This window comes from Triturus cristatus, chromosome 1_2 (genome assembly GCF_964204655.1).
Source record: "Triturus cristatus chromosome 1_2, aTriCri1.1, whole genome shotgun sequence".
NCBI classification, from domain to species: Eukaryota; Metazoa; Chordata; class Amphibia; order Caudata; family Salamandridae; genus Triturus; species Triturus cristatus.
Genome location: NC_140580.1, coordinates 788,794,129 through 788,819,775, shown reverse-complemented (window position 1 = coordinate 788,819,775; position 25,647 = coordinate 788,794,129). Strand labels below are relative to the sequence as shown.

The following is a 25,647-nucleotide window of genomic DNA, read 5'->3' as shown; positions in this document are numbered from 1 at the left end:
TTAGGACTCCTAAGTTTAGGACTCCTAAATGCCTTCTGTGACTACCGAAAGCCTTAAAATTAGGATTTTTCTCAGTTTAGTAGTAGTATAGTTAGGACTCCTAACTTTAGGACTCCTAAATGCCTTCTGTGAATACCGAAAGCCTTAAAATTAGGATTTTTCTCAACTTAGTAGTCCTAAATCTAAACTTAGGACTACTAAATTGAGAAAAATCCTAATTTTAAGACTTTCGGTATTCACAGAAGGCATTTAGGAGTCCTAAAGTTAGGAGTCCTAACTATACTACTACTAAACTGCGAAAAATCCTAATTTTAAGACTTTCGGTATTCACAGAAGGCATTTAGGAGTCCTAAAGTTAGGACTCCTAACTTCTGTGAATACCGAAATGAGTAAGTGCCTTCTGTGAATACCAAAATGAGTAAGTGCCTTCTGTGAATACCAAAATGGTAGTGGGCCCGATTCACAGAACTAACTTAAGACAAAATCCTAAACTTACTACCATTTTGGTATTCACAGAAGGCACTTACTCATTTTGGTATTCACAGAAGGCACTTACTCATTTCGGTATTCACAGAAGTTAGGAGTCCTAACTTTAGGACTCCTAAATGCCTTCTGTGAATACCGAAAGTCTTAAAATTAGGATTTTTCTCAGTTTAGTAGTAGTATAGTTAGGACTCCTAACTTTAGGACTCCTAAATGCCTTCTGTGAATACCGAAAGTCTTAAAATTTGAATTTTTCTCATTTTAGTAGTCCTAAGTCTAAACTTAGGACTACTAAATTGAGAAAAATCCAAATTTTAAGGCTTTCGGTATTCACAGAAGGCATTTAGGAGTCCTAAAGTTAGGAGTCCTAACTATACTACTACTAAACTGAGAAAAATCCTAATTTTAAGGCTTTCGGTATTCACAGAAGGCATTTAGGAGTCCTAAAGTTAGGAGTCCTAAACTTAGGACTACTAAATTGAGAAAAATCCTAATTTTAAGACTTTCGGTATTCACAGAAGGCATTTAGGAGTCCTAAAGTTAGGAGTCCTAACTATACTACTACTAAACTGAGAAAAATCCTAATTTTAAGACTTTCGGTATTCACAGAAGGCATTTAGGAGTCCTAAAGTTAGGACTCCTAACTTCTGTGAATACCGAAATGAGTAAGTGCCTTCTGTGAATACCAAAATGAGTAAGTGCCTTCTGTGAATACCAAAATGGTAGTAAGTTTAGGATTTTGTCTTAAGTTAGTTCTGTGAATCGGGCCCGCAATGTTATTATCATTTCATTTTTCCGTACTGGCTTAGGTGCGGGCAGAGCTGGGCTGGCCAAATGATGGTTTGGATGGGCGTCTTGGGCCAGCCAAACAGTCATGTACAAGTGTTGACTTGTGGTAAAAATTTCACCTCAGGCCACTTGAAATGATAATCGATTAGGATATGTAAACCGGGTTTTGTGGCAAAAGGGGAGCCTACGTTTGGAAGACCCATCAAAGTTGTAAAAGTCAATCTTAATAGTGTTGTCATGCAGGATGGAAAAGAATGGAATGTTAGAAGAGTTGCAAAAAGCCTGGGTCCCATTTCTTTTGTGAATGTCAATGTGTGATGGCTGTAGTCCATTGATTTAACTGCCTATTTCCTTGTCTGTTATTCTATTTTTGTTTATTGTTCCTTTTCTTGTAGGAAGGGAAATGTGTTGCATCTGTACATATTTTCTCCTATGTCCCTTTCCCTTTAAGAATTTTGTGTATATTTAATTCTGGCTCATGCCAGCTTATTGTAAGTTCTAAACAGAACTGGAACCCTTACTGAGGACAAGTCTGTTGGAGGCTGTGAAGTACTGTGCCATCTATGATTAAACGTCTTCTGATTTTATCTGGACTTTGGTCTTCTTTTGGAATTGCACATGAGCCCCTTCCTTCTGCTAGTCGTTTTCACCCAGTGTTGAGTCAGTAACATTTCAATGAATTGTGACCAGAAGCACAATCCTTGCAAACAGCGATTTAAAATGCTCTTCTAAACCTATTTTCTGATTCAGTAACTGTTACCAAATCATAAAATGGGTTTTGCACATTTCAAAAAGTATGTTTGTTGTTACAAGTTCTGGTTCGGAGCGTTTGTGAACGCAAAATGCTTTGTACACCTGATCACTTGTTCCTACCAGTCTCGATGTTCAAAGCCTGGGAACTGGGCACAAGTCCTTTTTTCAGTTAGAAATGCCAAGTTAAATCATGGTGAGTTTAATGAAGTGTATTGGCCTACCACTGCATAATGAAAGTAAAGCTCTCACACCAACATCCACGTTGAGATCTTTAAATTTGAATTTGCACATCCTCTGGCTGAGAATAGAATCTAAACATTTCAAGATAAGGGGTTCAGAAGAGTGTTGATTCATGTTTAGACACTAACGTTACAGAACACAATATCACACTTTGATGTGAGATCATAACCTCCAGCCCCCTTGGGTAATTATATATTAAGTTTGCATTGAATATGTGTTACCTTCGCATTGGTGGCTTCAAGTGCCACTTTTAATTGTGATTCTAAGTATTCCAAGGCATCAGCTTTGTTCTGCGTCTCCCCATTGTCGCCCAGGACCTTGTTCAGTTGATTGCGGAGGGAGGTGTCTTCGGCTTGAAGTTTCTGAATCTCATTCTTCTGCTCACCAATGATGCTGTTCCTCTTTTCCAATTCTGCAGTCAATTCTGCAACACCCTGATAAGAACACATATTTGATGCATCCCCACATTTACAAAGGAAACAGGCCTAAAAGTAAACCCTGAACCTCCCTTCAGATTTCCTAAATGGTCCAAGCTTCAGGATCTTGAGGGAGCCATCTTTATTTTCCCAGTAATATTGCAAATACTGATGTTTACTTCACAGTTCTCTGAAAAGCCAGGTAGACTGGCGAATTAGGAAGTGGGAAGATTTCCCAACAAGAAGATGTCACTGAGAGATGTGTTGGAGCAATAAAACTAGAAGAGAAGCTTTTGAAAGTGGCCTAATCTTTTTTGTAAATTTATTTTAGAGGTTTGCCTGCTGTCATTTGACCACCCCAAGTACCTTACATTGCTTAACCAAAGAAGTATGCCTCTAGGCTTTGTAAGCACCCACACTTTGAATCACCAAGTAATCTGATTTACCTCTCGAAGACCATAGCTCTCCTTCTCCATAGCCGCCATCATTTCTTCATGTTTGCATTCCTCTCGAAGATTGGAGAACTACAGGCAAGGGACAAGAATCTAGTCAATATTCTTTACCAAATTTGCACTGAAGCCTCATTATGACACGGAAAAAGCCACTTTTCACGAATCAAAGTGTAGTAATAAAATATTCCTAAGCAACATGATCTCCGGGACGTTGGAAATCGATTATGGGAAATGTTTTTGTTGGATGATTCGAAAGTTGAAGGCAACCAAGGTCAGTTTTCATCATGATGTTAGAAAGCGTAGAAATCGAGGAGCTTTAAAGATATTGGTATTCACAGAAGGCACTTACTCATTTTGGTATTCACAGAAAGCACTTACTCATTTCGGTATTCACAGAAGTTAGGAGTCCTAACTTTAGGACTCCTAAATGCCTTCTGTGAATACCGAAAGTCTTAAAATTAGGATTTTTCTCAGTTTAGTAGTAGTATAGTTAGGACTCCTAACTTAGGACTCCTAAATGCCTTCTGTGAATACCGAAAATCTTAAAATTAGGATTTTTCTCAATTTAGTAGTAGTGAAGTTAGGACTCCTAACTTTAGAACTTCTAAATGCCTTCTGTGAATACCGAAAGCCTTAAAATTAGGATTTTTCTCAGTTTAGTAGTAGTAAAGTTAGGACTCGTAACTTTAGGACTCCTAAATGCCTTCTGTGAATACCGAAAGCCTTAAAATTAGGATTTTTCTCAGTTTAGGAGTAGTAAAGTTAGGACTCCTAACTTTAGGACTCCTAAATGCCTTCTGTGAATACCAAAAGCCTTAAAATTAGGATTTTTCTCAGTTTAGGAGTAGTAAAGTTAGGACTCCTAACTTTAGGACTCCTAAAGTGAGAAAAGTCCTAACTTTAAGACTTTCGGTATTCACAGAAGGCATTTAGGAGTCCTAAAGTCAGGACTCCTAACTTCTGTGAATACCAAAATGAGTAAGTGCCTTCTGTGAATACCAAAATGGTAGTAAGTTTAGGATTTTGTCTTAAGTTAGTTCTGTGAATCGGGCCCGTAGTGTTTACACTAAACAAAAATTATTCAAGAAGGACATAGTTTAACCTAGGGATTTACAAATGCATTCAATCAACCATTCATACCAACATATTACAAGTCTAAGATCAGTCAGTCAGTCAGTCAGTCAAAAAGCTTTATTTCGATAAGAATTATCATAAAAGCATATACAAAAAAGCATAGTAAAAGTAGAAGTTCATTAGGGAACTAGTTTTACAGCAGATCATGATAATAGCTTATTGGCTGATTTAAAAAGAGACATGCTAAAAATACGATTAAAATAAGTTAAAAATACAGTTATAAAAGACATATATAAAAAAGACAATTCATTATATCATCTAGTGCAACTATTGAGTTTGCTTCTAATGATCCAGGACCAGCCCAGAAATTTGGCCACAACACAGACTAGCACCAAACTTGTGTCAGAGCGAAGAATACGTAGGGCGACACGATAGTTCGAAATGCCCAGGAGACGGCAGGCAGGGGCTAGCCATCTTTTTCTCGGATTTCTGTACGCTGGGCATTCAAACATAATGTGGGCTGTACTTTCTACTTTTTCAGAACATGTCGGGCAAGTGGCAGGGGTCTGGTAGGGAGGCTTCCATTTACTGGTAAATTCACGAGTAGGGAGGATCTCGAGTCTGAATTGAAAATACAGTGATCTGTCCCTAGGTTTTAGTATAAAATCAAGGAAAGGCTCAAAGTTAACTGTCTGCTTGAAGATGTAAAAAGCTTTGGTTAATCTTCCAAGACTTGAGCTACCAAGATCCTGGTTGTCAATCCAGGCCCAGTATGCTTTTTTGAGATCCACCTTGCTCACGGGGGCTCCGTGCTCCCAAAGATCGTTTAGACCAAGCTGGATAAGAATTTTTTAATATTACGAAGCCAGCTTAGTTTTTGGGAGCCAACTGTATTCATAATTTCTCTCAAGCCCTCAGTATATTTGGCTAGCTCCGGGGTGCGCCATAGGCGAGCCCAAAATAACAGTGGGCGTAGCCTAACAATATCTTTAAACGAACGCCTACCCAGATCACTAAAGAAAGGTTTCAAAGGAGTACCCCTTGGCATTGAAACTAGTTCTCTTAAAAATTTATTCTCGGACAGAGTAAGTTCTTCTGAGTTTTCGAAGCCCCAGAGTTCGGCTCCATATATGGCCGAACCTACTGCTTTGGCCTGGCAGATCATTAATGCGGGAGTGATTGGCTTGCTCCTCGAGGAGCGATGTTCTTTAGCAATTACCTCCGTGGCTCGTTTATGATTAAGCAGCATTTTGTGAATGTGGGGCTTCCAGCTCAGAGTGTCGGAGATCCTGATACCTAGATAGTCAAATAATTTGACATATTCTAGGGGAACTCCATCAGACATGATAGATACGCTAGGTGATTTGCGAGATTTAAAAGAGAGGAGCTTAGTTTTTGATGTGTTAATGGCCAGACCTCTCATTGAGCAAAACAAGTGAAATCTGTCTAAAAGCTTCTGTAACCCTGCTGGTGTCTTAGAGATCAGCAGGGTATCGTCCGCAAATAAAAGAGTGGGGACTTTTTCCCCCGCCAAAACAGGAGCGTCCGCCGGGACTTCTAGCAAAAATTTCACCACTCCATTCACAAAAAGGGAAAAAAGAGTGGGCGCTAGTACACAGCCCTGGCGGACTTCTCTGCTGACTGGGATCTTATCAGTTCTTTGGGCCTGGCTACCCCATCTCACCCTGGCAAAGTTCCCCTCGTGGAGACGTACCAGGAGGTCGAGGATATAAGGCGGAAGACCCAAGTCGTGGAGGACAGACCATAGACGGTCACGAGGGACCAGGTCGAAGGCCGACTTCAGATCGATGAAGGCTAGATGGAGATTGCCCCTACCAATCAGAACAGTTTTCCAATATAACAGTAGGAGCCTAAAGACCTGGTCAATCGTGCTCGTGAATGGTATGAACCCAGCTTGATAGTGTGATAGAATGTCATTGTCAGTGACCCATAATAGAATTCGCTCCAACAGAACCCTGCCGACCACCTTCTGGCTAACGTCAATAAGGCTTATTGGTCGGTAGTTAGCAGGGTCCTCCCTGGAGCCCTTCTTAAATATTGGTATAACCTCCGCCCCCCTCCATGACTCGGGGATGGGTAGCCCCTTAAGAAGGGCGTTAAGTAAGATGGTAAAATACGCAGCCCAAGATTTGGGGTCAGAGCGGAACAAGTCTCCAGGCAGGCCATCTGGGCCTGCAGCTTTGGCTGGGACCAATCCATTAATGGCGGACATAACTTCTATTTCATTAAAGGAATCATTGTTTGGCGGGGTTAGGTCTATGGGGATATTACTAGACAGAGCACTGGTACATTGCGTATTATCATCCGAATAAAGTTTCGAAAAATGGGTGAACCATTCATGATTGGTGATATGATTAGGAATTATATCAGGTTCTGGACCTTGGGAGTATCTACAAAGGTTCCAGAATGTGGTCCCGTCCCTTGCTAGGCTAGCGTTTTTTAAAGCCAGCCAATGAGATTCTTCCCATGTACACTTTGCGTTGGCTACAGCCTTCCTATAAGCAGACCTAGCATTTTTAATTAAAGTGCAATCCTTAGATTTAATAGCGGTTGCAAGCATGTTCCTGCTGGATCTGCACTCAGAATTGAACCAAGAACCAGGTGTTTTATGTTTGTGTGTGTTGTTAGAGGAGAGGGATATGAAAAAAGACCCAATTGACTCAATGGTGTCTGCGTGGATGGACACGGCCCTTGATTTCTCGTTGGTGTCTTCACATGCTTGCCTAAGTTCAGCAGTTTTTAATAGCAGTATTTCTTTTATAGAGGACAATTTTTGTTTGTCTACTACAATTTTAGGCCATTTGAGATATCTTTTACAATTAGATAGAATGACATCCCTTGTAAGCAATGTCGGACGGTGGTCAGAGGTTGGTTGATCAGGGGGCCATAAGCTCTTTAAAGTCAGGCACAGGGGATTGTGGTCACTGTCGATGGTAGGGACAATAACCATGTCCACTGCATAGTGCCAGAGTCTTCGATCGATTAGAATATAATCGATTCGTGATGGGCTGGAGATTCTATTAAAGGTGGATGCTGCGTGGAGGTCGGAAGGGAGTCGACCATTAGCAGCTCTCAGCCCATATTCCATAACCAGAGCATTCAGTTGAATTATCACTGGTGACCATCTCGTTACTGGGGGGACAGTGAGGGAGGGTATACCCCACCTAGTATCTTCCTCTGCAACATCCAAGATATCTTCGGAGGCAAGAGGTTCAAAGGTACAATTCAGGTCTCCAGCAACCAGCGTGAGTGAATTTGGAGGGCAAGAGGAAAGTTCCTCTTCTAGGATGGTAACAATAGGGGACTTAGATCCTCCTTGAGTGCCCCTAATATAGATGTTAAAAAGCTCGATAGTGGGCCCCCCATTCAGCCCACTCAAGGTTAAGTGCAGCACGTCCGGAGATGGACTTCGTACATGTCTAACTCTGCAAGAGAGGGCAACATTAATCCATATTATAAGGCCCCCCGAGGGGCGTCCACGACCAGTGGAGACCGCAGGGACGCAATGGCATGAGAAACCAGATTTGAATAAAGGTGTGATGCTCCAGGTCTCTTGGAATATACAGAGGTCGAAGGTGGCAATAAAATTATTCCAATCTGGGAGTGGGAGTTTAGCTTTCAGACCCGCAATGTTCCAAGAGATAATTTTATGAATCATATTTGGTGCTGGGGAAGGGGGAGTGACAGAGTCCAGTGAGTTCGACATTGGGACAACCCGTGTTGGTACACCATCCCCCCTAACCCCATAGGAAGTAATAGAGGACGATGTTTCGGGGGTCAAACTGTGGTAAATAATTTAATTACCGGGACTTAATTTGATACAGAAACATAATAAAATAGCTCAGTAAATAAGAGGCAGAATCCGTGGTATTAGAGGTTCGGAATGGGCTTTATTCCAGAGGTCGATTATAATCGGTTGCTCCAGGTTCCATCACCACGAAGGTTCAGGAAGTGAAGTACATACGTTATTGACAATCAATTACTTTTATACAATAAGCATTACAGTGAGGCTAATACAAGAGGCGTAACAATTGATAGTGGAGATAATATATTCATATGTGACAAAGATAGGCGTAACTGGGTGTGTTTACAGAACGTCATCAGATGTGATGTCATAAGAGGGTGGTTACATGAAAGAATTTCGCAATGTCAGCAGAAATACTTGGCAGAAATGCGCGCGCAGCAGCATGACGTGTGATTGACGTGCAACTAGGGGGTGAAGGGGACTTGACATTTAGCTCTACATGTGGCGACAGAAGTCTGGAGGGTCAAGTCAACCTAATCCCAAATCATATCTAACATCCTATGTTTAAAGAACTATGTTATCCAAAAGAGAGGTCTCTTAGAGTAGAATCTTATTCTATACTGACTATACTGACGGTTAGTGCGTGTACAAGCGTCTAAGTGTCTACACTAGATGCGAGGGCGGAATCTTCCATAGTAACAGGGCTATGAATTACTTGTATGAAGACAGAGAAGTCGGGCCTTTGCTTGGTAGCTGGAAGAATGTTTACTTAAGCTACTAGACAGGAATGCATTGGGCAGGGAGCGGAGCAGATAATTTTCGAAGGTGAAATACAGTTTTTGGCAGGCAGCAAGCTGATGTCAGGCTTCGTGAGCCGCGCAGAGAATGAGACAAAGTTCATGGTCACAGATGCAGGCTCAGACTGGAGCTTTCAGAGGCAGAAGGCAAGAAAAGCTTGATGACAGAATCAGGGCCTACTTGCCTGGACTGAAAAATGGCATAAGTGAACCATATAAAGGCGGTGGCCTTTCGTACTTAGAAATGGAATATCCGGCCCATTCATGGCGGATCAGCAGAGGACATGTTAACGGTGGACGCACATGTATTTGCGTCTTCATAACTGGAACTGGAGGGAACATACATGTACTTGTAACATGCACATAGAACCGTTGGGGTCCAAGATAGGGGACATAACTGACCAGAAAAATCCATATTTCCACATTCCCTCCTTGTCCCCTACTTGCCCGTCAAGAGATATCAATCTTCATTAATCCATTGATCTGTTCATATAGCATCATTTGTTCTTCTTTCTTCTTCCGGGATCTTGAATGAAAATGTTGATGTGGAATGCACGATGTGGCACACAGACCACAAATCGCTGGTCCACATTGCAGGCATAAGCAGCAACTGAATAATATGAGAAGGCCAATACCTAGGAAGGATAGGACTCTCCATCCCCAGGCTGATATCACGCTCCAAAACCAACCGGACCAAGTCCAGGTGCCTGGATTCTGGTGTATCTGGCTTACAATCTTATGAAGGCGGGTTATGGCCTTATATACAGATGGCGAATTTTCTGGTATGAATATGCAACAGCTTGATCCGATGACCCTACAAGCTCCGCCCCTATCGGCCAGGATGACGTCAAGGACAAGACGATTTTGAAGCACAACAATCCGCATAGCAGACTGCTCTTCTGTTAAATTGCCTAAGGCGGAAATAGTTTCGTTCACTACTGCTTCAAGGGTTCTAGTCAATCTACGTATCAGTTTACTATTAGTAACGGTACCTATATAGGGAAAGAGACCTTTATTGAAATCTGTGTATTTTTCCCATGCTGTTTCAGTGTAGTCGACTATTGGGAGATCTCTCCTTTCTCTATTGTGTACTAAATGAGTATTTCTGTGATAATCAGGAGGAGCTAGGAAAACAGGTGGCAAAAGGAATCCAATGTAGCAGGTACCATCCCAATCTAGAGGCAAACGTACATATGCCGTCTGACCACATATGAAATAGGAATGGCGGGAAGCTCTAAATGTAGACTTGCCTTGATCACTAAATTCTACTACAGTGGTGCATTTACTATGGCCCATGTGTATGGAACCATTCTTTCTTATACATAATTCACCTTTTACTGGAAGTATTGACATAGCGGGCAATATTGAAGTAGCTTCGGATTCGACATTCAAGATCAGGAGATTAAGCGTAAAGTTACCTAATCCATATACTTCATTTTCTAGATCAGTTCCTGTTCCTTTGGGAAGTCCCTCCTTGTTGGGGTGGCAGACCTTAAGTAAAACTAAGTTCAGATTTCCCCATACCCTATTGTCTTGATAAACTGCAGAGTTCGAATCTTGGGAATTAATTAAACTAAACCATGCTCCACAGGAGCCGTTGTGTGTGAACGGGTATGGAAAAAGAGGTAGAATTCCTTTATCATTCTGATAGGGAGGGAGTCGGCCACATATCCAACAATTTGTAGCATTGCTAACCTGATGGGAATGATGTAACATACTAATAAAAGTGTTATTGCGCAGCGCAAATCTGTATGACAATTCAAGCGGAGGTAATTCACTAAAAGAATGTTCAGCAGTAACATTGTAAACATGTCTAGAAATAGGATAATATATGTGCAACAATATACTTGCAGTAATTATTAAAAGACTTGAGAAAAACAAAATTAATAACGTCACTATGCAATGACTACGCAGTGATTTACAGTACGCCTGTCGTTTCAACATTTTTCGGGTGGGTTCTCTATTCAGGTCCAAGGGATACATGTCAGAGACAATTCAACCGCTTCACCTTGGAGAGGACTTAAACAATCAAATTGCTCGACTGATTGGGCCTGAGCTTTAATTTATAAAGTTCGGAGTCACTTTTTTCCACAAAAGGAAGTTTTGAGTCAATGGGTGAAGACACACAAGGTGAGGTATTCACATCTGATTTTAGTCCATGAAATTTCTTGATATGACTTGAATGAATCCATCCCTTTCTGCCTTCGATCTTCACGGCTGTTCTTGTGGTGTGCAACACCAGCTGAGGTGACCTCCACCTAGGTTCCAGCTGAGTTTTGCGGTCAAAGTTCCTCACGAGGACCAGGTCCCCCGGAACCACGTCATGGGGTTTCACCTCAGTGTTGTCAGGAAAAGCTGCAGCTACCTGTGAACGACAAGATTGTAGTGCAGACATCAAGGAAGCCAAGTAATCTGTCAGCATGTTACAGTCAATATCAGTTATTTTGCGTGGTATAGGCGTCCCCCACATATTTGGTGGTCTGCCGAAGATCACTTCATACGGGGATAGCCCTGTTCGAGAGTGTGCTACCATTCTTGTGTAAAAGAGTGCAACTGGTAATGCTACTACCCAGTCGACACCTTTCTCTCTGCATATTTTGGATAATCTTATTTTCAGAGTCTGATTATGTCTTTCTACGAGACCTGCTGCTTCGGGGTGTCGGACACAGTGGAATTTCCACTGATAGCCTAACAAAAGTGAAACGTGTTTCATTAATTCGGATGAGAACGGCTGGCCGTTATCTGAGTGAACAACACGTGGTAAACCGTATCGTGGGAAGAATTCTCGAACCAACTGTTTGGCAGTAGTCGGGGCAGTGTAATCTGAAACCGGGTATGCCTCCGTCCAACGGGAAAGAGCACAGACAACTACGAGAACATATTTGAATCCTCTACATCGTTCCATCTGGATATAATCCATCTGGAGGACTTCAAAAGGATGATCAGGAGGATGAAATCCACCCTGTTCTACGGGAACGCTTTTTCCTGGGTTGAACTGGCAACAGATCAGACAGGTACGAACTTTTTGTTTCGCTGCTGCTCGTAAATGCTTGTTGAACCAAATATGTTGAATGCTATCTAGCATAGCTTTTTCTCCTAGATGGGCGGGACTATGTACAGTGTTAATTATAACTTGGACCATTGAATCAGGAAGGAACCACACAGACTTTTCCTTCATCAACCATCCTTGATCCGTTTGGATCCCTCCTAATTCCGTCCATTTCTTTATTTCTTCTGGTGTAGCATGTGTCTGTATATCAATTACGTCAAGAGTAGGATCTTTAACCGTCATACAATGTGTTGGCGTCGGGACTATTGTCTTTATCATATCGGATGTTTGAGTTTGAGCAGTCTGTTTAGCTGTTCTGTCAGCTAGATCATTGCCTTGAGAAATGATATCAGTAATTTTCGTATGAGCTTTACATTTCATAATCGATATTGCAATGGGCAAATGTATTGCATCTAATAAGGCATGAATGAGGGGTCCGTGCTGAATGTGGGCACCGTGAGAAGTTAAATAACCTCTCTCTCGCCACAGCACGCCGAAGTCATGTACGACTCCGAATGCATAACGTGAATCAGTGTATATGTTGACTTTTTTATTTGCGGCTTGAATACAGGCTTGTGTCAGAGCGACGAGCTCTGCTGCTTGAGCGGACAAGGTATTTATACACTTGGTTTCAATAATTTCAGTGTCTGTGGTGACTGCGTAAGCGGCCACTAACTCTCCTGTACTTGTTCTCATACATGAACCATCTACATACAACGTCAGGTCTGGGTCTGACAATGGGACATCTGTCAAGTCTTGTCTGGGTTTCGTCGTGATTGTAATAACATCAATACAGTCATGGGCTAGTGGGTCTGTTCCATTTACAGGTAAAAGTGTGGCAGGATTCAATGTGTTACAACGTCTGATTTCTATATGTGGCTGAAACAATGTTAGTTCGTACCCTGTAAGTCTTGCTATAGTCAAGTGTTGTGTTTGCGTTCGGTTCACAAGAACCTCTACTGCGTGTGGTACTTGTACTGTCAATGGATGTCCTAACACTATGGCATCGCTTTGTCTGATTGCTAAAGCTGTCGCTGCCACTGATTTCAGGCACGCAGGCAGAGCCTGAGCTACGGGATCTAATGTACTAGAAAAATAAGCACATGGTTTGTGTGCTCCTGCTTGTTCCTGTGTGAGTACTGACAAGGCAGTACCTTCTCGTTCTGTAATAAAGAGTGTAAACTGTTTTCTGTAACATGGTGTTGCTAAAACTGGTGCTTGACATAAAGCTTTCTTTAAGTTTTCAAAAGCGTGTGTGTGTTCCTGAGTCCAAGGGAGAACAGTCGATGTGGCTGCCTCCTGTGTTGTCAACTGAATGAGTGGTTTTGCTAGAAATGCATACTGAGGGATCCACTGTCTACAATAGGAAGTGAGGCCTATAAAAGCCCGCACCTCCTTTTGTGTCTTGGGTATTGGCATGTTAGCTATTAACTGAATGCGGTCGGGTGTAAGCTGCCTTCCCTCCTTGGACAGCGAGTGACCAAGGTAAATAACTCGCTGGACACAGAATTGCAGCTTAGAAGGGGACACCTTGTGCCCCTTTTCGGCTAGAAATTGTAAAACCGTCAGTGATGCTTTTTCACATTCAGGTTCGCTTCGGGCGGTGATCAGCAGATCATCGACATATTGAAGCAAAGCAGTGTTAACTGGCATGTGGATGCTGTCGAGTTCTCGTTTCAGTGCTTGGCTATAGATGCTGGGGCTTTCTGTAAATCCTTGAGGTGCGCGTGAGAATTTGAAGCTACGTCCATTTAAACTAAATCCGAACAAATATTGGCTTTCCGGATCTATTGGGACGCTGAAAAAGGCATTTTTGAGATCAATTACAGTAAAGAATGTTGCTTCGGAATCAATAGCTGTCAGTAATGATGAGATATCGGGGACCACAGGGAATTGTGGCACAATACACTTGTTTAATTCGCGCAGATCAATAATTAATCGATATACTGGCGGGGCCTCCGGATCTGTTCGTTTGAGAATCGGAATTATCGGTGAATTACATATATTGGAGTCCGTTTCTACAACCACTCCTTGGGCAATGAGCTCGTCAATGATTTGTAGTAAAGCCACTACAGCATCTGGTGGTAACTTGTATTGTCGCATTCGTGGTAGTACCACTCCTGCCTTTAGTGTAACTCGATAGGGTGTAATATTCATGCAACCAACATCAGTAGGGCCTTGTGCCCATAGATGCGTAGGTAAAGTCTGCAATCGGGGATCCATGTCTCTAGACACATAATGACCTTTAAAATCACGTAAAAACAATCTTACTCCTTCCGGAGAACAACATATTATAGCTCCTAGAGCCTTCAATGTTTTTATTCCTAACAGGTTTTCTGGACATGATTTAGTAAGCAATAAATCTGTAGTTCGGGTCAAAGGTCCTATCGTAAGTGGAAGAGGTTGTGACACTTCATTAACAATAGGTTTTCCTGAAAAACCAAGGGAAATATTCTGTGAGCCTGAGAGGGGTGCCCCTGGAACTTCACTACGTTTTATGGTTGTTCGACTTGCTCCTGTATCGAGTAAAAATTTTCTGTCTTGGCCTAATAATTCACTATGTACATAAGGTCCTTCTTGATCTACAGGGATCTCGATAAGGGGTAAGTCAACTTCCCTCTCTAGGCTGGTTCATGCATATCGTTGATAATCAGGATAGTCATACTGTGCGGTCTGGTACAGTTGTCGTGTCGTGGTTTGCGTGGCAGCAACAGGCAGTGCTGGTGCAGCTGGCACAAACTGTATAGACTGTTGTGGAGCTGGCATGGCCTGTGCATGCTGCAAGGCTCCTTGTTCATTCTGATCCTGTCTAAGTGGCCGTGGTCTTTCTTTTGTAATACCCGTGGCGATATTACGCTTCAGGACTGGGCAATCGTGTACATGATGACCTAGTTGTTTACAATAGTTGCATGTCCCTTTTACAGGTCCTGCTAAATCGCCAGAATGTGTCGTACCCTTTTTATGTCCTTCAGCTGGAACTGTCTGGGAGACTAGCATTTTCATTTTCGTGTCTTTCATGCGTCTTTGTTCATGATCTTGTTCCTCTCTAATTCTATTGTGATGATACTGTAACATTTGTAACATTTGTGATGGAGTGTTGCCTTGCCAGGTACTCTCGAATTTTAATACTCTATTTTTCACTTGGGGCAAGGAATTTTCAACTAATTTTGTCACAAACAGATGTGGGTATGATTCGCTACTTGCTTTTATACCACTATTTATACCAAAACATTTTTCAAATCGTGCATAGAAATCACTAGTGTCTTCATCTTGCTTTTGTTTACAGGCTGAAATTGCACCCCAGTCTTCCTTCTTCGTGGTTAATAAACGTGGCAGTACCTGTACTAGTAGACCTGGTAGTGCTTTAGTTTTGTCCCCAAGCCCCGAACCTGGACCTCGGGCCTTTTCTTCTGCTTCTAATGCTGTCCAATCTATTTTTTGGTCTCCTACCTCCCACTCTTTTTCCTTGAGTTTTTCATAAATGCCAGCAGGCATTAATACCTTTAATATTGTCATAATGTCGGGATAGGTATACTCTCCCATGAGTAACATGTCTTTAATTTCTCGGTGGAAACCCGCTGGGTCTTTGTCATGACTGGGTACCACTTTCTTCATTTCCAACAATTCTATTTTCGATATGGGCGTATATATATATACACGTTTAAACTCATTGTCCTCGCCCTTTATTGGGTGCACTTCTCGTAAGGGATTCTGTCTGTCCATGTAATACATGGTTCTTTCCTTGATGGGCAGTGAGACATGTTCTGGGCATATAAAAAGAATGTACTGCTTTCTTGATTCTAGTATTTCTTTAATTAGCTTAGTACCTGAACCTCTCCATCTATTCGTGAGTAATTCGGTCAATATATCAGGTAAGGGACCAGGATCTGAATGTTGGCTTTTATATAGTATAAGAAGTTGTTGAATCATATAAATCCCAGCTAAACGCTGTTCATCTGGGGTGAGATTCAAAAATGTGTGTGCTACTGTGTCATCACTATACTTCCCGGGACTGTCAACCCAATGGACAGCTGATCTGGCTAATTCTTGTTCATCTATAGAATCGAGAAAATGATAACCCCTTCGTTCTCGGAGTAATTTATCTGCTGCTTGGAATGAATGCTCGTTAGACCTTATATTTATTATTGGTGTTTGAGATTTCCTGTTATTTTCTAGACACATCGGACGTATCGGATCAGTAAGACATCTAGTACTATTACAAGATCTTCTTCTACCTACATAGGCTATAGTTTCTGACTGTCCTGTGGGCAGTCCTGATGCTTCTTCCTCGCTTTGTTCGAACTGGTCCACCGCTAATCTTTCTTCGTGTAGGCGTTCTATTTCTTTACGGATCTTTCGGCACATGGCTATTATACAGTTTTGCTTATCATGTCTCCCTTCTGATATATTCTGGCTCCATCTGGTAAGAATCTGCATTGCTTCCGGGTCTACCCCCGGTCGGTCTTGATTTCTGATCACACAATTTATGAGGAAACGCAACAGTTCCCCCTGTATTTCCACTTTCTGGTATTCCATAGCTCTGTTAATACATTCAGAATCTCGCCCGGTTTGGACAAAATGATATATATTATCTAGATGTGCAGTCATTCCTGGTAATTTCCCTAAATACACTGCGGCTCGTCTGATACGTAATGATGCTAGGGTCATTTCGTCCTCTTTTCCGGGCACAGGGTCATATCTACAATCTATAAGAAGTTCTTTAAGCGTACGGGCATTTATGAGTTTGGGGGTACGTGAATGTGCTGACTCTTGAAAAGTAAGTTTATTTATTCTAGGTGGCGTAGAAAAGATATTGGTAGCACCTCCGGTAGCCCCATCTGGGGTATCGGGTGTGAAAGGATTCGTTGAACGTGATACAGCAACTATAGGCGTGGATACAGCTATAGAAGTAGCTGTAGGAACAGATGCAGAAACAGATGTGCTTGCCGGAACTTGTGTCAGAACTTGTTGCTGTAGCGATACGGGTACTGGATCTTGGCGTTGAACCTCCCTGGCGGGCGGTCTATGTGGGGCGGGATGAGCATACTCGGGAGCTGCGTCATCTAAATATGAGGAAAGAAAAACATCTTCTGCGGTTCTAGGATGCCCCTTAGGATGTACCTTTATTGGAAATAATGGGGTTGGCAAGTCTTTTGGTATCCCTGGAGTAGCCTTAGGTAATCCTTCAGCCAGAAGGGGATACATACCATTCATAAGGGCATTTCTTTGTCTGTCTACTTGTTCTGATTTCACTCGTGCACCTTCTTTAATTAATAGATTTTCTCGGACTTCATTGGAATTCTCTTTACTCTTCTCTTCCTGTCTACGTGCTTTTTCTGTACGTCTATATGATTCTTTACGCCATAATTCAATGGCGTCTTTCTGTGATTGTCTAGCTTTCTTTTTCCATAATTCTTCCTCTACTTTCACGATGCACTCTGCATCCCAGGTCCCCGCTGCGGGCCACCTCTGACTTTCTGGTAATTCCTTAGTGTAGTCTACCCATAGATCAAGAAATAATATGGCGTCTAGGCCATGTTTATGATACATGAAGTACCCTGGAGTGTCCCTAGGAGGAATGGGAACAGCTTCTTCGAGTACCCCTTTTCTGGTTGTGATCTGTCTTAATTTCGAAAAGAGCGGCATATTGAGAACTGATCTGATACTTGATCTTGAACAAACTTAATACAGTAATCACAATAATGAACAGTCATTCATACCACAATATGCAGAACGTACTATAAACATTTAACATTTAACATTTAACTGAGCAACAATGATGATGACGATCTAAGGAAAACTTAATCATTAAACATGATACTCGACTTGAACTGAATTATTCTGAATTTATATACTTGATATACTAGATATACTGCTAAACAGTACAGATACACTGCTGAAACAGTGCAGACCGGATTTGTGTACCCAAACCCGTCTGGACCGGCACAACTTATGTGCACGCCAGAACGCCTCCCCAGTAATGGTACTCACCGGGTAGCTCGGAAACGGAAGGCCTCAGAAACTGGACTGAACTTGAACCGGACTGGACTCGACTCGAACGCTTCGGACACTGGACTCGACTTGGGACTTCGGAAACTGGTGGGCCTCTGTATACCTCGGATCTTGCTCTCTCAGCTAGGCTCTGGTCGGGATACTTCGCACTTCTCACCGCCTCGTCTGGGTGTTGATCGCAGCCTCAGTCGCCCCCGCTTGACCGGAGGGAGACACAGGAAATCCTGCTGGTACGCGTTATTGTCCGTCCAGCTGTGGCAGGAGACCGGGCCTGCAACGCACCGCCGGCGCGTGAGATGAGAAAGTGTCCCTATTCGGGCGCCATTCATGTGGTAAATAATTTAATTACCGGGACTTAATTTGATACAGAAACATAATAAAATAGCTCAGTAAATAAGAGGCAGAATCCGTGGTATTAGAGGTTCGGAATGGGCTTTATTCCAGAGGTCGATTATAATCGGTTGCTCCAGGTTCCATCACCACGAAGGTTCAGGAAGTGAAGTACATACGTTATTGACAATCAATTACTTTTATACAATAAGCATTACAGTGAGGCTAATACAAGAGGCGTAACAATTGATAGTGGAGATAATATATTCATATGTGACAAAGATAGGCGTAACTGGGTGTGTTTACAGAACGTCATCAGATGTGATGTCATAAGAGGGTGGTTACATGAAAGAATTTCGCAATGTCAGCAGAAATACTTGGCAGAAATGCGCGCGCAGCAGCATGACGTGTGATTGACGTGCAACTAGGGGGTGAAGGGGACTTGACATTTAGCTCTACATGTGGCGACAGAAGTCTGGAGGGTCAAGTCAACCTAATCCCAAATCATATCTAACATCCTATGTTTAAAGAACTATGTTATCCAAAAGAGAGGTCTCTTAGAGTAGAATCTTATTCTATACTGACTATACTGACGGTTAGTGCGTGTACAAGCGTCTAAGTGTCTACACTAGATGCGAGGGCGGAATCTTCCATAGTAACAGGGCTATGAATTACTTGTATGAAGACAGAGAAGTCGGGCCTTTGCTTGGTAGCTGGAAGAATGTTTACTTAAGCTACTAGACAGGAATGCATTGGGCAGGGAGCGGAGCAGATAATTTTCGAAGGTGAAATACAGTTTTTGGCAGGCAGCAAGCTGATGTCAGGCTTCGTGAGCCGCGCAGAGAATGAGACAAAGTTCATGGTCACAGATGCAGGCTCAGACTGGAGCTTTCAGAGGCAGAAGGCAAGAAAAGCTTGATGACAGAATCAGGGCCTACTTGCCTGGACTGAAAAATGGCATAAGTGAACCATATAAAGGCGGTGGCCTTTCGTACTTAGAAATGGAATATCCGGCCCATTCATGGCGGATCAGCAGAGGACATGTTAACGGTGGACGCACATGTATTTGCGTCTTCATAACTGGAACTGGAGGGAACATACATGTACTTGTAACATGCACATAGAACCGTTGGGGTCCAAGATAGGGGACATAACTAACCAGAAAAATCCATATTTCCACAAAACTACAATTGGAAGTAAGAGCAGCTTGAGTTGCTTCGGTGGAAATTGGTGATGTGTAGGGCACAGTTGTTAGTCAATCAATTTGTCCCAATGTTGATTTGCCCTCGAGCCTCTGGTAGGGCAACCCACCTCTCCACCCCGCAGGGACGTGACTCAGTGTAGAAGGATGTCTAAACTGAATGGAAGACGAGTCAGGGGAGGAAGATCTATACTCGAGTGCAATGAGGCCATCAGCTAGATAGTGATTAGCTAGGGTCAGCTCAATCGTGTCCGTTGGGGAATTATTGAATCTTAATCTGCGAGCCCTTAAGAGATCATCTCTAATAAGAGATCGAAAGCCTCTGGTATAGCGAATCCAATGGGTAACTTTGTTCTTTAGGGATTCTTCGCTCTCATACCTATCACTCGTGGGGACTCCCACCATGTGGACAATAGGCTGAGAATTGACCCTAGGTTTTTGCACTACGGAGGATTGGGAGAGCGAATCGGAAGCTGCAGATTTTAGAGGAAGATAAGACTGGTTGGTTGTAACATTATGATGCAACGTTGAGTACATTCTTTTATTAAGAATAGGTGGGTTAGTCCCAGTTCTAGTGGATGGTATAGAATTTGATCTAACTTGTGAAGGTGGCACTGATGGTTGGGGTAGAGTGGATACACTAGAATCAGTATTAGTGAGGAAAGGAGTTATTGGTAAGTGTGGATAATGGGCAGTACTGTTTGGAACAATTGGTAATTGCGAGGGCTGCATGGAGGGTCTTTTGGCTATTGATAATAATTCCTTAACTAATGCTTTTAGGTCACTAATTTCAAGCTTCAATGCATTTATAGTTTCCATAATTAGACCTGGCGCTGGATCTGTATCTGCCACCACCTCCCGTTGGTGACTTTCCATTTGCGGAGGTGGTCCAGGAGCAAGAACTCCATCGCCAGGAAGGTCTAAAACAACAGGTATAGATGAACTAGAATTAATGTCCAAACATTCTACAGGGTCATTACCCAGGTCAGATAATACCTCAAAACGATTTTTACAGACAATGACGGTGGGTTCAAGAGGTACCAAGTTATCCACAGGGGCACAAGGGCTTAAAACTTCTGTAGTTGCTCCAGGGATAGCAGAGTGGCTCTGCATGCTGTCCTGGGCTGTTAACATTGGTGAGATTGGGGCAGTTTTTTTACTAAACATTTGAGGGATAGTAACAAGACCTGGGCGAGAATTACTTAAAGGCAACGGAGACAAAGGCGTAGTAGTTAGATCAGGATCTAGAATCGTAGTACAGTCATCAACTAGGGATTCGATGCGTTGTAAGGTTGTAGATGAAATAGATTTTTTGCTAGATTTTCTGGCCTTGTTTCTTTTAGCCAAGCTGCCATTGGCATCCGTCATTTTCCTTTTGCCCATTATGGCCCTAGAACTGTCACACTAAGTGGTGTACAGACAAATTACGCTACGGGCGTAACAGAAGGCCCCACAGAGACAGCACAGTACCTTAGAAAGGGGTAACACCGGATGTAGAGGAGGGGACGCACGGACCCCAGGATTCAAATTCAATTCAATTGCCATCTGTTCACCTGGACATGTGAACCGCCAACTGCAACATGTTTGACAATTGGTAATTTGGGAATACAAACTATAAAAATTAGGTCTGGAGGACCATAAAAGCCCTCAAACAATAAAACAATGTGGGGCCGATTCCAATCCTGTAAAAAGGCCGTACGAATCGTCGTACGGAGCATTTTCTCCGTACGACTCGTACCCGGTAAACTTTCCGTACAACCTAGGAAGTACGATTCGTACAGAAAGCCTATTTCCGTACGTTTCGTACAAAAGACCGTACGGGTAAAAACACCTACAAATCTGATCCGGAACAGCCTGTACGTGACGTCCGTACGTATTTAAGCAGTGTTTTACGGCCCAGCAAGTACGATTCGTCGCTACGTCACTCCGTATGGCTCTTTTTTTACGGGAGCCAATAACAGCCTTAAAAGCTGAGTCCCCAGGGGTACGAGTCGTACAGGCATACACCCCTGTGCGTTGTGTATGTACGCACCATACCCCCAGCGCGTATGTACGGTGCATATCCCCAGCACGTATGTACGGTGCGTACCCCCAGCGCGTATGTACGCACCGTACCCCCAGTGCGAATGTACGGTGCGTACATTCGCACTGGGGGGGTACGGTGCGTACATTCGCACTGGGAGTACGCACTGTACATTCGCGCTGGGTGTACGCACCATACATACGCGATGTTGTTGTAAGGTGCGTACATATGCATGGGGGGGCCTGTACGACTCGTACCCCTGTACGACTCGCACCCCGGGGACAACTTATCCCAGGATACGAGTCGTACAAAGTTTGCTTCGTAGCGGGTAAAGTCATTCCCCGTGTACGGGACGTTTTCCGTACGAATCGTACATCGGAAAGCCGGTCCGGATCGTACTTGTATGCTCGGACTATATTTTTACGATTCGTACGGAAAAGTGTCCGGGTCCGTCTTGTACAACTTTTCCCGATACAATTCGTACGGATCGGCCCGATCCGTATGTATTTTTCCCGTACGAGTCGTACTTCACGGGTCAGACGTGACTTGTACGATTCGTACGTAAAAAAATACGGATCCGAGTCGTACGGGAAAAAAAAATTACAGAATATTGAGTCTACAATATCGATGGACAGAATATCGACAGCCTATCTCTACAATGGTAAGTACAAAAATATCGCAATGGCTGCAGTGTTCATCTGTGGATGACAGCAATGAGAGATGAAAACTTGGTCATTCTGGTACTTTTGGGCCTTGCTTTCTCTCTTTCCCATCTTGTTGAAAACTATACACTGTGAGCATGACTGAAAAAGGTTTTTTTCTAAAAAGCATTAAAATCTTAGACCTTGTGCTGGTGTCTCCTAGTTTACACCCTATTTCCCCTCCTACAATATCTTTAAACGAACGCCTACCCAGATCACTAAAGAAAGGTTTCAAAGGAGTACCCCTTGGCATTGAAACTAGTTCTCTTAAAAATTTATTCTCGGACAGAGTAAGTTCTTCTGAGTTTTCGAAGCCCCAGAGTTCGGCTCCATATATGGCCGAACCTACTGCTTTGGCCTGGCAGATCATTAATGCGGGAGTGATTGGCTTGCTCCTCGAGGAGCGATGTTCTTTAGCAATTACCCCCGTGGCTCGTTTATGATTAAGCAGCATTTTGTGAATGTGGGGCTTCCAGCTCAGAGTGTCGGAGATCCTGATACCTAGATAGTCAAATAATTTGACATATTCTAGGGGAACTCCATCAGACATGATAGATACGCTAGGTGATTTGCGAGATTTAAAAGAGAGGAGCTTAGTTTTTGATGTGTTAATGACCAGACCTCTCATTGAGCAAAACAAGTGAAATCTGTCTAAAAGCTTCTGTAACCCTGCTGGTGTCTTAGAGATCAGCAGGGTATCGTCCGCAAATAAAAGAGTGGGGACTTTTTCCCCCGCCAAAACAGGAGCGTCCGCCGGGACTTCTAGCAAAAATTTCACCACTCCATTCACAAAAAGGGAAAAAAGAGTGGGCGCTAGTACACAGCCCTAGCGGACTCCTCTGCTGACTGGGATCTTATCAGTTCTTTGGGCCTGGCTACCCCATCTCACCCTGGCAAAGTTCCCCTCGTGGAGACGTACCAGGAGGTCGAGGATATAAGGCGGAAGACCCAAGTCGTGGAGGACAGACCATAGACGGTCACGAGGGACCAGGTCGAAGGCCGACTTCAGATCGATGAAGGCTAGATGGAGATTGCCCCTACCAATCAGAACAGTTTTCCAATATAACAGTAGGAGCCTAAAGACCTGGTCAATCGTGCTCGTGAATGGCCTGAACCCAGCTTGATAGTGTGATAGAATGTCATTGTCAGTGACCCATAATAGAATTCGCTCCAACAGAACCCTGCCGACCACCTTCTGGCTAACATCAATAAGGCTTATTGGTCGGTAGTTAGCAGGGTCCTCCCTGGAGCCCTTCTTAAATATTGGTATAACCTCCGCCCCCCTCCATGACTCGGGGATGGGTAGCCCCTTAAGAAGGGCGTTAAGTAAGATGGTAAAATACGCAGCCCAAGATTTGGGGTCAGAGCGGAACAAGTCTCCAGGCAGGCCATCTGGGCCTGCAGCTTTGGCTGGGACCAATCCATTATTGGCGGACATAACTTCTATTTCATTAAAGGAATCATTGTTTGGCGGGGTTAGGTCTATGGGGATATTACTAGACAGAGCACTGGTACATTGCGTATTATCATCCGAATAAAGTTTCGAAAAATGGGTGAACCATTCATGATTGGTGATATGATTAGGAATTATATCAGGTTCTGGACCTTGGGAGTATCTACAAAGGTTCCAGAATGTGGTCCCGTCCCTTGCTAGGCTAGCGTTTTTTAAAGCCAGCCAATGAGATTCTTCCCATGTACACTTTGCTTTGGCTACAGCCTTCCTATAAGCAGACCTAGCATTTTTAATTAAAGTGCAATCCTTAGATTTAATAGCGGTTGCAAGCATTTTCCTGCTGGATCTGCACTCAGAATTGAACCAAGAACCAGGTGTTTTATGTTTGTGTGTGTTGTTAGAGGAGAGGGATATGAAAAAAGACCCAATTGACTCAATGGTGTCTGCGTGGATGGACACGGCCCTTGATTTCTCGTTGGTGTCTTCACATGCTTGCCTAAGTTCAGCAGTTTTTAATAGCAGTATTTCTTTTATAGAGGACAATTTTTGTTTGTCTACTACAATTTTAGGCCATTTGAGATATCTTTTACAATTAGATGGAATGACATCCCTTGTAAGCAATGTCGGACGGTGGTCAGAGGTTGGTTGATCAGGGGTCCATAAGCTCTTTAGAGTCAGGCACAGGGGATTGTGGTCACTGTCGATGGTAGGGACGATAACCATGTCCACTGCATAGTGCCAGAGTCTTCGATCGATTCGAATATAATCGATTCGTGATGGGCTGGAGATTCTATTAAAGGTGGATGCTGCGTGGAGGTCGGAAGGGAGTCGACCATTAGCAGCTCTCAGCCCATATTCCATAACCAGAGCATTCAGTTGAATTATCACTGGTGACCATCTCGTTACTGGTGGGACAGTGAGGGAGGGTATACCCCACCTAGTATCTTCCTCTGCAACATCCAAGATATCTTCGGAGGCAAGAGGTTCAAAGGTACAATTCAGGTCTCCAGCAACCAGTGTGAGTGAATTTGGAGGGCAAGAGGAAAGTTCCTCTTCTAGGATGGTAACAATAGGGGACTTAGATCCTCCTTGAGTGCCCCTAATATAGATGTTAAAAAGCTCGATAGTGGGCCCCCCATTCAGCCCACTCAAGGTTAAGTGCAGCACGTCCGGAGATGGACTTCGTACATATCTAACTCTGCAAGAGAGGGCAACATTAATCCATATTATAAGGCCCCCCGAGGGGCGTCCACGACCAGTGGAGACCGCAGGGACGCAATGGCATGAGAAACCAGATTTGAATAAAGGTGTGATGCTCCAGGTCTCTTGGAATATACAGAGGTCGAAGGTGGCAATAAAATTATTCCAATCTGGGAGTGGGAGTTTAGCTTTCAGACCCGCAATGTTCCAAGAGATAATTTTATGAATCATATTTGGTGCTGGGGAAGGGGGAGTGACAGAGTCCAGTGAGTTCGACATTGGGACAACCCGTGTTGGTACACCATCCCCCCTAACCCCATAGGAAGTAATAGAGGACGATGTTTCGGGGGTCAAACTACAATTGGAAGTAAGAGCAGCTTGAGTTGCTTCGGTGGAAATTGGTGATGTGTAGGGCACAGTTGTTAGTCAATCAATTTGTCCCAATGTTGATTTGCCCTCGAGCCTCTGGTAGGGCAACCCACCTCTCCACCCCGCAGGGACGTGACTCGGTGTAGAAGGATGTCTAAACTGAATGGAAGACGAGTCAGGGGAGGAAGATCTATACTCGAGTGCAATGAGGCCATCAGCTAGATAGTGATTAGCTAGGGTCAGCTCAATCGTGTCCGTTGGGGAATTATTGAATCTTAATCTGCGAGCCCTTAAGAGATCATCTCTAATAAGAGATCGACAGCCTCTGGTATAGCGAATCCAATGGGTAACTTTGTTCTTTAGGGATTCTTCGCTCTCATACCTATCACTTGTGGGGACTCCCACCATGTGGACAATAGGCTGAGAATTGACCCTAGGTTTTTGCACTACGGAGGATTGGGAGAGCGAATCGGAAGCTGCAGATTTTAGAGGAAGATAAGACTGGTTGGTTGTAACATTATGATGCAACGTTGAGTACA

General features: G+C 43.3%; 1 protein-coding gene across 3 annotated transcripts in view; it reads right to left on the bottom strand.

The window, feature by feature from the left end:
• CCDC27 (coiled-coil domain containing 27) overlaps positions 1 to 25,647 on the bottom strand; it is a 426,770-nt gene that overhangs the window by 56,892 nt on the left and 344,231 nt on the right. For all 3 annotated transcript variants that reach the window (XM_085608856.1, XM_085608854.1, XM_085608857.1), the window contains 2 exons: positions 3,128 to 3,205; positions 2,487 to 2,699 (listed from right to left, as the gene is read on the bottom strand). In XM_085608856.1, coding sequence (XP_085464982.1) covers positions 2,487 to 2,699; positions 3,128 to 3,205 — 291 coding nt within the window. The remainder of the gene's footprint in view (positions 1 to 2,486; positions 2,700 to 3,127; positions 3,206 to 25,647) is intronic.